Genomic DNA, 12705 nt, shown 5'->3' with positions numbered 1-12705 from the left:
AGTAGCAGATGCAAGAAGGTTATAAACCAAGGCAATTGGGGGAAAGAAAAAAAGCATAGGGAATCAGGTTGCAGGCCTCAGATGTTAGCTGACAGCATTCTTGGCCTGTCCATTGGTGAGAATTAGGGTTTTCTTAAGTTAGTACATCCCAAAGGGTTACCTGCTTATCAGGATGTGAGATCTTAAACAGAGGTGGACAAGGAAATTTTTTGTGTGTTATGTTGTTGCGTGTGTGTGTATGTGTGTTTGTGTGTAGGGGCTTGGTTAGGGTGCGGTGGTGCTGTGGCTAAAGATAGCCTTAAAAGAAATTGTAATTAGACTATGGGATTGGCAACATTTTACACTCTCCATAGTCACAGAAGTTTTTTTTTTTTTTGGTCAACCTATTCAGAGATTCTTTCTTATTATCATACTCTCTTATTAGAAGAGAGTTGAGCTTATGCAGGAATTCATGATTGCAGTTGACCCTGTTGGCCAAGAACCACCATTTGTGCTAGAGTAGGATGGGAGTTTTGGAGGTAGACTTGGGTAGGGCGTGCTGTATTATTTATTGAATTAGTTATGAGCCCAGGAAGGCCCAGATCTGATACAGACAAGCCTGAGCTGTGGGCGGAATAGCAGTTTTCAGGAGGATACAGCTGATCAGAGCCATTAAGAAACCCCTGGGTCCTGTCAAAACTTCTGTATCTATATCTATCTGAGGTAACACTGAGGGACAGTTTGGCATAATGGAGTAGAGGGAACAGATGAGGGTACATTGGATTTATATAACCATATTGACTACATGGTTCCCTCTGTATTTATAGTTACTTTAGCTCCATAAACCATCTGGCTTAAATTTGACATGATTAGAAGTGAAAATGGGACTCTGGAAACAGTCACTGTAGTAGTCATTGTTTTAATTAGCAAAATACAAATACTGCTTTTAGTCCAAGCTAAGTGTACTATAGGACATCTTGGTGGGCGTTTTAAGAAAATGAGGCAGAGAGTACTCAGATTCCAGCAATACTCAGCAAGCTGAGACTGCTTATTAGAACAGAGAGAATGAATGTTACCTCCCCCCTCCCTACCCCCCAGCTATCAGGAAGTTCCAGCTGTTTTACGGTCTACCTGGGAGCCGGCTGAGTTGTTGTTTTCCATACCAGGTTTTCTGCAGGTGGAGGGGATGGTAAGGCTGGGGTTAAACAATTCCTCAATAGCCTGGGGTTATCTCCCAATACAGCCTGACTCAATTCCTCCTGGCCTGAGAGTATTACCTAACTCTTCTGACTCAGGAGGTAAAGGGGAAAAGGACAGGGGTCATGGTTTCTGGGAGGCTGCTTTCTTGGAGGCCTTAGAATCTAGGGGGTGACTGTGATGGTCTCAAAGGTTGTGGGGCACATTGACTCTTCCAGGTTGTATAAAGCCTGATACCCTTCTGCCATGAAGAGTTTGGTGACCCCCTGGGTAGTATAAACTTAGTCTTTGTTGGAGGAACTTGGTGAAACAGCTAAAAAGGCAAGGACCAAAGAATTAAGTTGTATAATCCGAACAATTGGGCCTGCCATGTGGTCCAGATATCTTTCCAGAAGCATTTTTCCCCCTACCTTTTTCTTTCTAATAATGAATTGTCTAGCATTTTCCCATAATAGGCTGGATTGGTGCATGTATTCTTCCAGCACTCTTCCCCTAGGAAGACATAGATGCCTCCCTTTTCAGCAGTCATAGCTAGTTCTCTGCTGGTTGGGAGGACCTCTGTAGCCAGGGATTGTATTTGATTTTGCAAGCTGACTACACCTTGCTGTATGCCTGTCAGGTTTCCCCTACTCTAACTGGTCAGTTGTCTGTGTTGTACCTGTTGGAGCCCTATCACTCCTGTGCTAGTGGCTGATGTCCCTGCTAGGTCCATCCCCAGGAGGTCAGGGTTGTTATGGACAAGACACTAATAGACTTACCATCCGGAAACATCTTAAGTCCAGAATGAGGAAGACTGGCAGGTTTCCCTCTTGGTTAGCAAGTGTATGTTACTGCTGTCTTGATGTGCCGATAAGTCCCATTTGGTGCCCTTGCCTTGGGAACCAAGTGGGTATAATTTGTTTCCTGTCCTGAATTCATTTGGCCTCCCCAGCTGTCCGAATCAGGGGGTACTGCTAAGCAGTTGCCTGGTTGTTCTGTGCTAGGTTGGATACAAACCCCAGTGTATATCGATAGGCTGCCCTCAAACAGATCCAGCAACTCTTCCCTAGCTCTAGGTCATGCACAGCAAGGCATGGCTGGAATTCTCCAGTGCTAGCATTTTTTATGAGAGGAGTATTGAGATTAAAGAAGGGGTGGCTATCATTGTGGTGTCTAGGTCTTGGATGTTTGTACTCACAGGAGTAGAAACTTGAGACAATTGTAAAAGTTTGGAGGAGGCCCTTTGCCCATGGATGTATAATCTAAACTTGAAGTTGTGGGTACCCTATGTGGATTCTTTTTTTCCTGATCAGCTCCCAAATATGTCATACTTATGACACCCCCTACTTCCTGTATAGGACTCAACTCCCTATCCCTTTGAGGGTGCCTCTCCCATGCTCCTGGGCCAGCAAAATCAATGAAAGAGTATTTGAGGAAGGACTAGTAGGTGTCTCCCCATCCATTTTGTTTTCAAGGGATTGTAGGTAGCCATATTGAGCAGTCCTAGAGTTTATGCTATAAGGGTGTCATCATAACTTGAGCTTGTTTAGGGTAGGAGGTGGGAATCCCTGTCCACTGGAAGGAAAATTTGCAGGGCTCTTGTTGAGGACAATTAGTCATATTGATTGGGATCCAGGAACTGGGTGGCCCATAGAGAGTAAGCTGTCCAAGTTCATGATAATTATCCAGTCACAAAAGGGGAGGAGTGGAAGGAGGCTCCAGATCAGAAGGGGGTTGCAGGCTTTGAGGGGTCTGGGCCGGAAAGGCAGATAAGCAAGCCATATAGTGTTGCAGAGAACATGCTCATCTGGTAGGGAGTGAGGGGCTGCAATGTTCCTTGTAAACCAAGGCTAAACTGGGATGGTCTGCATTGGGCCCAGTGCCAGCAATATGTCTTCCTGTGTTGCATCCAGGAAAAGCAGAACTTGGAATGTACTCAGGGGTCTGGGATATGGAGTGGACAAAGAAGTTGGTGATTATTCCTCAGTGATTGATGGGAACTGCAGAGCCTGTCTGCTATGAACTTGGTAGGGCTTAGAGATGTGGAATTAAACACCCTGACCAAAAAGCAAGTTGGGGAGGGAAGGGCTTATTCGGCTCACACTTCTACATCCTAGTTCATCATTAAAGTCAGAGGCAGGAGCTGATGCAGAGACCATAGAGGGTGCTGCCTACTGGCTTGCTTCCCATGGCTTGCTCAGCTTGTTTCTTATAGGACCACCAACCTAACCAGGGATGGCAACACCCACAATGTCCCCCTCCCCCACATTGGTCACTAATTGAGAAAATGCTGTATTTCATGGAGGCATTTCCTTAACTGAGACTCCTTCTCTGGTGACTCTAGCTTGTGTCAGGTTGACACAAAACTGTATGGGGGGGAGGGGGAGACAGTACAACGGGATGGGGGGTTGGGTCGGAACAATGGCCTGATTGATCTTTCAGGGGCTCTGGACCAAGTGATAAGAACCACTGCGTTTTTTCTTTTTAGTAATTGAGAATGGGAGTGTTGTAACGAGAACTAGAGGATTGTTAAAAGAGCTGCTTGTAGTAGTCAGGCTTAAGACCATAGTGGGTGGTGGGAGCGAGAGCATAATTGGTCCTGGATGACAAAAGCAGATAGGTCTTTCCAGGTTATAAAAACAGGATCATTATGGTTAGTTGTTGCGGGGTTTGACGCGTCCCAGACTAGACTAGAGACTATGGGTGGACCAAAGGATAGGCTGCGAAATGTCTATGGGGGGGGGGGGGGTTGCGGGTGTGACCCGACAGACCGTCCATTATCCTTTAGCCCCATTGTCTGCAGCTCAGACAAGCCTTGGGAGTGTCGCCCTGGGTTAAGGGCATTCCTTAGCGCAATGGTCAGCTTGATTGCAGCTAAAACAATGCGAGGCACCCCCATACAGCGTGGTGCGGTGCAGAACCCTAGTGCAGCAACCTTGCGTGGCGCGGCACCCTCTCGTGGTCCCTATTGCGCTGCGGAACTCTCCCTCCCCTTTCGCGGAGCCTTCCTTTACTGGCGCTGCAGCCCTGCGCGTGGCCAGGACCGCTCACATCCCCGATCGCACCGCCTCTAGTGCTGAGCTCTGGCTTGTGCCGCACCCTTGCTCGGAAATATCCAAACCCTCTCCTTGCTCAGAGGCCTCACACGGCACAGTTGCGCGGCCTGGATCGCGGAACCCTCCGAATCCTTCCCTTTCCTACAGCCCTCACACGGCACAGTCGCAGATCGCAAAACTCTCAGAATTCTCCCTTTTTGCACAGCCCAGATAGCGGAACCCACGGAATCTGTCCCTTTCGGGCCGCGGCCCAGATCGCGGCACCCACCGAATCCTAATCCTCCCCTTTCATGCCGCGGCCCTGATCGCGAAACCCTCAGAATCCTCCTCTTTCGCACCGCGGCCTGATCGATCGCGGAACCCTAGGAATCTTCCCCTTTCATGCCGCGGCCCTGATCGCGAAACCCTCAGAATCCTCCTCTTTCGCACCGCGGCCTGATCGATCGCGGAACCCTCGGAATCTTCCCCTTTCATGCCGCGGCCCTGATCGCGGAACTTTCGGAATCCTCCTCTTTCGCACCGCGGCCTGATCGATCGCGGAACCCTCGGAATCTTCCCCTTTCATGCCGCGGCCCTGATCGCGGAACTTTCGGAATCTTCCCCTTTCATGCCGCGGCCCTGATCGCGAAACCCTCGGAATCTTCCCCTTTCATGCCGCGGCCCTGATCGCGAAACCCTCGGAATCTTCCCCTTTCATGCCGCGGCCCTGATCGCGGAACTTTCGGAATCCTCCCCTTTCATGCCGCGGCCCTGATCGCGAAACCCTCGGAATCTTCCCCTTTCATGCCGCGGCCCTGATCGCGAAACCCTCGGAATCTTCCCCTTTCATGCCGCGGCCCTGATCGCGGAACTTTCGGAATCTTCCCCTTTCATGCCGCGGCCCTGATCGCGGAACCCTCGGAATCTTCCCCTTTCATGCCGCGGCCCTGATCGCGGAACTTTCGGAATCCTCCCCTTTCATGCCGCGGCCCTGATCGCGAAACCCTCGGAATCTTCCCCTTTCATGCCGCGGCCCTGATCGCGAAACCCTCGGAATCTTCCCCTTTCATGCCGCGGCCCTGATCGCGGAACTTTCGGAATCCTCCCCTTTCATGCCGCGGCCCTGATCGCGGAACTTTCGGAATCCTCCCCTTTCATGCCGTGGCCCTGATCGCGGAACCCTCAGAATCCTCCCCTTTCGTGCCGCGCGGCCCGGATTACGGAACCCACGTGCAGCGGCCCAGATCGCGGAACCCTCAGAATTCTCCCCTTTTGCGCCCCCCTTGATGGCGCGGTACCTTAGCGGGGTAGTGTGGAACCTTCCTAACTCTCCCCTTCCCCAGAGCCCTCGCTGGCTTGGCACTGTCACGTGGCTCACGCGGATCCCTCCAAACCCTCCCCTTGCAGGGAGCCCTTGCTAGCGCGGCGCGGCGCGGCACTGGCGCGTGGCTCGTACTCCCCTTTCATGGAGCCCTTGTTGGGGAGGCATCCTCCCACGGCTTGGATCACGCGGAACCCTCTAAACTCTCCCTTTGCTTGGAGTCCGCGCTGGCGTGCTGGGACCCCCCCCCCCTTGCGTGGCACCCTCGCGGCACGGAATCCACGGAACCGCACCCTCGTGCAACCTGGATAGCGTGCTGAACCCTCCAATTGCGCTGAGCCCTCGCTTGGCCAGGATTGCGGAAACGCGGGAACCCTCCCTTGCCACAGACCCGCCTGGCCGAACGGCCTGGCGGAGTAGCGGCCTTGTGGCGCGGAACGCTGAACTCTCGTGCGCAGCTCTCGTGCGGTAGGGAGCATGGAACCCTCTCGCGGTGGGGAACCCTCATGCGGTAGAGAACCCTCATGCTGCCCGGAACCCTCACAGAGTGCGTGGCGCGGCACCCTGGAGTAGTGGGGTACCTTCGTGTGGTCCGGAAGGCTGGCTGAATGCTGGCCGCTGGAACACTGGATCGCGCAGAATTCCTCCCCCTCGGCTACGTGGCGCGGCACTCACGCATTGCAGCGCAGCTGCCGCGTGAGGCGTGGAACTCCAGCTCACCTCGGCCCCTCACAGCATCTGCGTGGTGACTGGCAGTGCTGTGCTTCCTGCTGCCCGTTAGAGCCAGGAGGGATAGATATAATGTTGGAGCCTCGGCAGGGGGTGGAGATTATTAAGTTCCGCCCCAACTATGTCACTTAATCCCCCTCTGCTTAGCCCCACCTCACCGGGCTCCTCCTCTTGCTCCAGCCTGGAGTCTGTGCTTTTGATGGCCCTACAGCCTTAGAACCATTTCTATAAATTGCCTGCTGAGCCAGTCAGGAAAGATTTGGGGAAAGGCCAGAAAGATATTTTAGAATTTTAAACGGACTTCAGGAGTAGGTATTCTGGTTATATGTGGTTTGTTTGTTTTGTTTTTTGAGCTATGATCTGATCATGTAGCCCTTGCTTGCCTCGAACTCACAGAGATCCACCTTCCTCAGTCTGGTATGCAAAGTGTGTGCAGCCACACCCTGTGGAGGTTTCTTCCATCACTAAGCCAGGCTAACGAAAAGAACAGTTTTCCATGAGATAAGAAGGCTGCTCTGTTGAATATGACTCAGTAGCTGGTATAGGTTCAAACTTTGAGAGTCTTACAGTTCATTTTGGGGACATTGAAGAAAAGCACAATTGGAAAAAAAAATTCCCTGGTTTTAATTAACTCAATCCCATGTGCACAACAAATCTTTAGCCATGACTACATTATTGAAACTCTTGTGAAGTACAAGTGATGTCTTCCATAGAGATAGCTTCTATAGATTAACTAAGGAGGCAGGCTCATGGTAAGGGTCTGGGGGAGCTGGTGTTGCCATACAGATAGCACAGAGGGCACCAGGCTATTAACTACCTCTGCTTCCAGCCTTCTGGGATGGAAACAAGTTATACATCTCTCCCTTTGAAGAGACAATCCTGAGTGTTTAACATTCCTGGCTTGCCTAGTGCTTATCAGTGAACAGAAGGACCTATCTTCCATTATGTGTGTTCATTGTATGTTCATCTTTTTCTTCTCTAAATAGGTGACTCAGTTTTGAGAAGTTCAACTAGATCACTCCTGGAATTCAACACCACTACTGGCTGCCAGCTTTCAGATTCACAGCACAGAATCCAGACTAGCATTACATTTCTGTGTGGGAAGACCCTGGTGAGTAGGGCCTCAGAAAGCTCCTTGTTGAGAGCATTCTCCCCTTCTGGTGTGCTTGTTAGAGAAATCTTGATCCTGGAGGACTAAATGGCCAAAATGAACACACACACACACACTTCACGTTCATATCCCATCACTGTCTAGAACTACTAAGCAAATCTTAAACGTGGTTAGAATTGAAGTGAAACTTGAGTTAGGATGAATGTTAATTTTGGATCAACCTATAACTGCTGTTGTACAAATTGAGATCTTAAAAATCTGTTTGTGGCAGCATGAATCATGAAGGTCATGTTGCAGAGTAAACAAGCTGCTGATTTACTTTTATTGATTGTTCTTAAGAGTTTGGTGTCACTCTGTGAGAAACAGGACTTGAAGGTGAACACGTCAGCTTTGTTCATGGCTTGGGGAAGGTAGAAGTTAATTATTGCTGTTCAGGGCTTATCCACTGTTAACTGATCTGGAGTCGGCTCTGGTTGCCAGAAGGGGCTGCCTGGGGGTGGGATCTGGTGAGTCTACCCAGGCTCAGATGCTCAGGGGCTCCTCAGGGACCTCCTCACAGGATGTATGAAGTCATACTATCTGGCTTTGAAATTGCTGTTTTTTGGTTCAGAGAACATTTGGCTCTTGAGAAGAAGACGAAGGCTAATTTCCCATGAGTTTACTCTGCTTGTGGAATCGGGGCAGCTGGGCAGTCAGTAGACAGGATGTCTGGAGACTCTCTGCTCCCAGCTTCTCCGTTTGGGGGGATTCTTGCTAACCTTGTTGAAATAAAGCAGTTGTGCTTCCTTGTGTTGCACCCTGTTTTCACTAGATTTTACAGCTTTGTAAGGTGGAAAACAAACTTGTATTTTTTAATAGTAACATTCTTCCCCCCCTCCTTTTCTTTGTTTTAAATAGGGAACTCCCGAATTCGTTACTGCCACAGACTGTGTGCATTACTTTGAATGGAGGACTACTGCAGCCTGCAAGAAAGACATATTTAAAGCTGATAAGGAGGTAATGGAGTTTGAGACTATTCGTCATGAAATCTACTCTGGAGAGCTTGAGATATCGATAGAAAGGGTGTAGATTCTGATGGAGAGGAGGGGGAGGAGAAACCATAATCAAAATGTATCAGGAAAAAAAATCTATTTTCACTAAAAGAAAAAAGGAAGAAAGAAACCTTGTAGAAGGTTGTGACTGCGAGGGAAAGATTTGAAGTACTTAGTACAGTCTCTTGGGGTGAAAGTCTATTTCTGTGAATGTCAGCTTTGGTTTTCACAGGGATAACAATAGATTTAATTGTCAAAAACTTCTTCCGTCTTCTGGTGGTGCACAGTATATAGCAAAGTCAGGCTTGGCTTTAGGTTTTGTCCTGTACCCCTGGGGCCCTCATCTTCCTCTGTACCTGTTCCCTACCCATGTAATATCTCACTTTGGTGATTTCTTTTTCTGCCTGTTTTCATCGCCAAAGTCTCATGTAGCCCATGAGACTAGTCTCAGGCTAAACCCAGGCTTGGTATGTGGCTGAGGATGACCTGAAACTTCTAGTCCATCTGCCTTCATGGGGTGATTAAGTCATGATTGTCTCCTTGATAGCTTTGGAATTACCATGGAAATAAACCTGTGGGTATGTGTCAGGGTTTCTAAATTAGATTAGTTGAGGTGGGGAAACAAATCTGAATGTGTGTGGCACCATTCCATGGGCTTGGGGTCCTGGAATGAGCAGAAAACAGAAAGCAAGCATTCGTCTTTATCTGCTTCCTTGTTGTAGATTAAATGTGACAGTGGCCTCACACTCCTGTCTATCCTTTACCGTGATGAGCTGTGCTCTGAATCAGAGAGCCAGAATGAATTCTTCCTTTCTTAAGTTGCTTCAGAGATGAGAAAAGGAACTAAAATCCTCTACCTCCTGAGTGCTGTGAGCTACTGTGCCTGGCTGTGTTCTAATTTTAGAGCTATCTTCTCAGCCAGGGGCTGGCTGACCCAAATGGTGCCTTTTCAACTAATGCTTTATCCAGTAGGTTCTGGTTGAGGTTTTAAGACAATTATTTCTTTAAAGCATTGTGTCTCTGCTTCCCTTATCCTAGCACCTGGGGAGACATAAATTGCAGAGATGGCAGGTTGATAGTCTGGCTAAAGTTATGAAAATGAGGTGAATAAACATGAAACAACACCATCCACATTAAGTCAGCGTGTGGTGCTGAGTCTAGAAAATCATCTCCTTCCCAGGCTGCATGACTGATGGTGTGTATTAGCATGTCTCCATCACTCCACAGTATAGTAATAGGTAGGACACGTTCCCCAGTGATCTTCTGATTTTCTGGCCATGCTCCAGTTCTTGGGAGCACTATTAGCATGTCTTCTCTGCCCTGGAGAGAAGTGGAGTGATAGCTAGCTTCCATGATGGGGCCCTGGAGAGCATCTCGAATAGAACTCTCCCAAGACTCCTGGGGACAGGGTTTTCCCAGCCCGGCCCCTGCCTTCTGTTCTTGCCATTGCCATCTTCTTTCCTTCTGCCAGTGGCTCCCATTTGCCTGGCTGGAGTCTGCTGCTTGTTTCCCATCCTCACTGCCGATGGCTTGATGCCCTCTGAGTGACTATTTCTGTGTGCTCTTGCTTATGTGGTGACACTGATTTGTGGGATTTGGAATACTTAAGTTTGCTGTTCTTTCTAGCTTTTTGAAACGGTCTGGAACTCATTCCATAGCCTAGCTGCCCTTAAGTGTGCAGGACTTCTGAGTGTAGGATTACTCAGCACCTTGGAATGCCGTCTTCAACTGGAGTTCCCCTCTGCCTGCTCCTTCCTGTCACAGGTTACTCCACCGCCAACCCCCACACCTTTATCAGAGAGAATTAACAGGAATCCTGGGTCTGAGAAACAAGGCAGGTATGGTAGGCTGCTGAAAGATATCTCTGGCTAGAGTTTGCCCCTTTCTGAGGCTGAGTAGAAGGGTGTGGAATTGAATGCAATCTCTCAGCTTTTTGTGAAATCTCTGAAGTCAAGTCTAGGGAAAAGGCCGGTGGATAGTACCTTTCTGCAGGTTTGATAGCATCTGTGTAAGACAGATCTGTGAGTTGGATGTTATGCAGTAACTGCTGTATCCAGACCTGCCCATGAGTTATAGCCATATAAAAGGCAAAACTTTAGAAGGTTCTATTACAAGGAATTTGCTTTGAAATGATTTTAGAGAATATGAATTTTAAGAGCATTTTCTTTGGACAGTGTAATAAATAGTCTGCTTTCTGTTGCTGTGATAAACACAATGACTAATAACAGCTTGGGAAAGAAAGAGTTAGTATTTTGGGATATAGCCTTCCTTCCTTCCTTCCTTCCTTCCTTCCTTCCTTCCTTCCTTCCTTCCTTTTTTCCTTCCTTCCTTCTTTTTGGCGGGGGAGTTTTGAGACTTGGTTTCTCTGTGTAGCCTTGCCTATCCTAAACTAGTTTTGTAGACCAGGCTGGCCTTGAACTCACCTGCCTCTGCCTTCTAGAGTGCTGGGATTAAAGGTATGTGCCACCACACCAGGTGCGCGCACGCGCACACACACACACACACACACAATTTCAAATAAAATGTTTTCAGTAGTTAGTGTTCTTATGGTGGCCAGGGCTTTTTCACTCCTGGGTGCATCTTTGGATTTGCATGTTTTTGTTCATGCAAGAGATAGAGCTAAATCATAGGATTTTGCCGACAGTAATGGGCTCCTTGATATTTTTATATTAAAAGAGCCAGTAGTTCACAAAGATGAAAGAACAGTACAGGAGAATGGAGCAATAAGTGCACCCCAAGCCTCCACACCATATTTATTGAGCAGGTGTTGGTTGATCTTCTACCATACTTGTGGCTCAGGGCTACCTCTGGGACAGAGGCCCCGTGTTCTGGTGCCATGTATCTCCATCCTTGGAAGAAAAAGCTGAGGGAAGCCCTGGAAGGGTGGAGACTCTTATTTTAGTAAAATGCCAGAAAGGCCCTTACTAAATCCAGGAGGTTCATTGAAGACCAGAGTATATATTCTGGTTTTTGAAAGATTGATCATGTGTTTGTGAAGGCATGGGCTAGGAGTATGTGTAGGGGACATCAGAGCTAGAATTGGGGGAATCTGCTAGAGACTGTTGGATTCTGTAGTTTGGACAAAGGTGGTGATGATAGTGGTGACAGGAAGCAAAGACATTGGGGCCTGACTTTGAAGGCTGACAGAACTAGCTAGCATTTGTATGTGGAATTTGAGGGGACTTGGGGTCATAGGCAGATGTCATAGTTTTAACCCCAGGCCACTTGTTGATTTTTCTTTTCTTTTTCACCCTGTTGACTAGAGGAGAGCATGCTGTTGGGAGAAACCATAAGCTTACTTCAATATTTTAAAATGATTTGTGTCCAGACAGTGATAGTGGTGGTAAGAACAGTAGGTCCTTCAGATCTGGATCATCTGGCAGGTGTTTGAGGCATTCATAAGGGCAGCAAGGGAGGAGCCCCAGAACAAGGGAGTGGGATCAGGTGTAAATTTTGGAGTACTTCTCTATTTATGATTATGTTAAATTTTGTTTATTGGTTTCCAAAGTGGCTCTACAAGTTTATATTCCCACTAGCAATGGAAGAGGGTTCCTTTCTCCACATCCTCGCCAGCATGTGTTGTCACTTGAGTTCTTGATCTTAGCCATTCTGATGGTGTAAGGTGAAATCTCAGGGTCATTTTGATTTGCATTTTCCTGGTACCTTGCCCTGTGTGGTGCAGCCTGGCCAGGCCACAGAGGAAGAGGATGCAGCCAGTCATGATGAGACCTGATAGGCTAGGATCAGATAGTAGGGGAAGAGGACCTCCCTCTCAGTGGACGAGGGGAGGGGCATAGAGGAAGAAGAGGGAGGGAGGGTGGAACTGGGAGGAGCTAAGGGAGAGGGCTACAATCAGGATACAAAGTATAAATTGTAATTAAATAATAAATCAATAAAAAATTAAAAGCTAAAACAATTTTTTTTGTTGTTTATTGGGTGTGTATATGTGTGGGTGCACATGCCGTGGTGCACGTGTGGAGATAAGAAAGAACACTTTGTGGAGTTGGTTCTCACCTTCCACCCTTCAAATTAGCTTTCCAGGCTTGTGTGCTAAGTGCCAGAACCACCTTTGCATTTAGATCAGAAGGGTGGCGAGGGTGTTCCCATGATGCAAATGGGATAGCAGGAATCCAGGTGCCAAATCTGAAGAATACAAAGGAAAGGGGAATCGTGGTCGTGCTATTACATTGCTGTTGAGACCAGGGCAAGCTCAAGAAATGAGCTTCAGATTTGGCAATAGGCAGTCTCACCTGGCAGGTATGGCTTTGATGGGGTGAGGGACAGGCACCCAGATATAACAGTGATAGAGAATGGAGGCAAAGA

At 48.2% G+C, this 12705-nt stretch overlaps 1 protein-coding gene and 1 long non-coding RNA gene across 2 annotated transcripts in view; one reads left to right on the top strand and one right to left on the bottom strand.

Annotated features, from left to right (window-relative positions):
• The window catches only part of LOC132649555 (uncharacterized), a 68491-nt gene extending 62165 nt beyond the window's left edge, over window positions 1-6326 (bottom strand). The window contains exon 1 of the long non-coding RNA XR_009588055.1: window positions 6093-6326. This is a non-coding gene — a long non-coding RNA (uncharacterized LOC132649555). The remainder of the gene's footprint in view (window positions 1-6092) is intronic.
• The window catches only part of Igf2r (insulin like growth factor 2 receptor), a 94513-nt gene that overhangs the window by 21835 nt on the left and 59973 nt on the right, over window positions 1-12705 (top strand). The window contains exons 3-4 of the mRNA XM_060373550.1: window positions 7227-7351; window positions 8249-8347. Coding sequence (XP_060229533.1) covers window positions 7227-7351; window positions 8249-8347 — 224 coding nt within the window. The remainder of the gene's footprint in view (window positions 1-7226; window positions 7352-8248; window positions 8348-12705) is intronic.

The sequence above is a fragment of the Meriones unguiculatus genome, chromosome 20 (genome assembly GCF_030254825.1).
Source record: "Meriones unguiculatus strain TT.TT164.6M chromosome 20, Bangor_MerUng_6.1, whole genome shotgun sequence".
In the NCBI taxonomy this organism is placed as follows: Eukaryota; Metazoa; Chordata; class Mammalia; order Rodentia; family Muridae; genus Meriones; species Meriones unguiculatus.
This window is presented reverse-complemented; position numbering and strand designations above follow the sequence as displayed.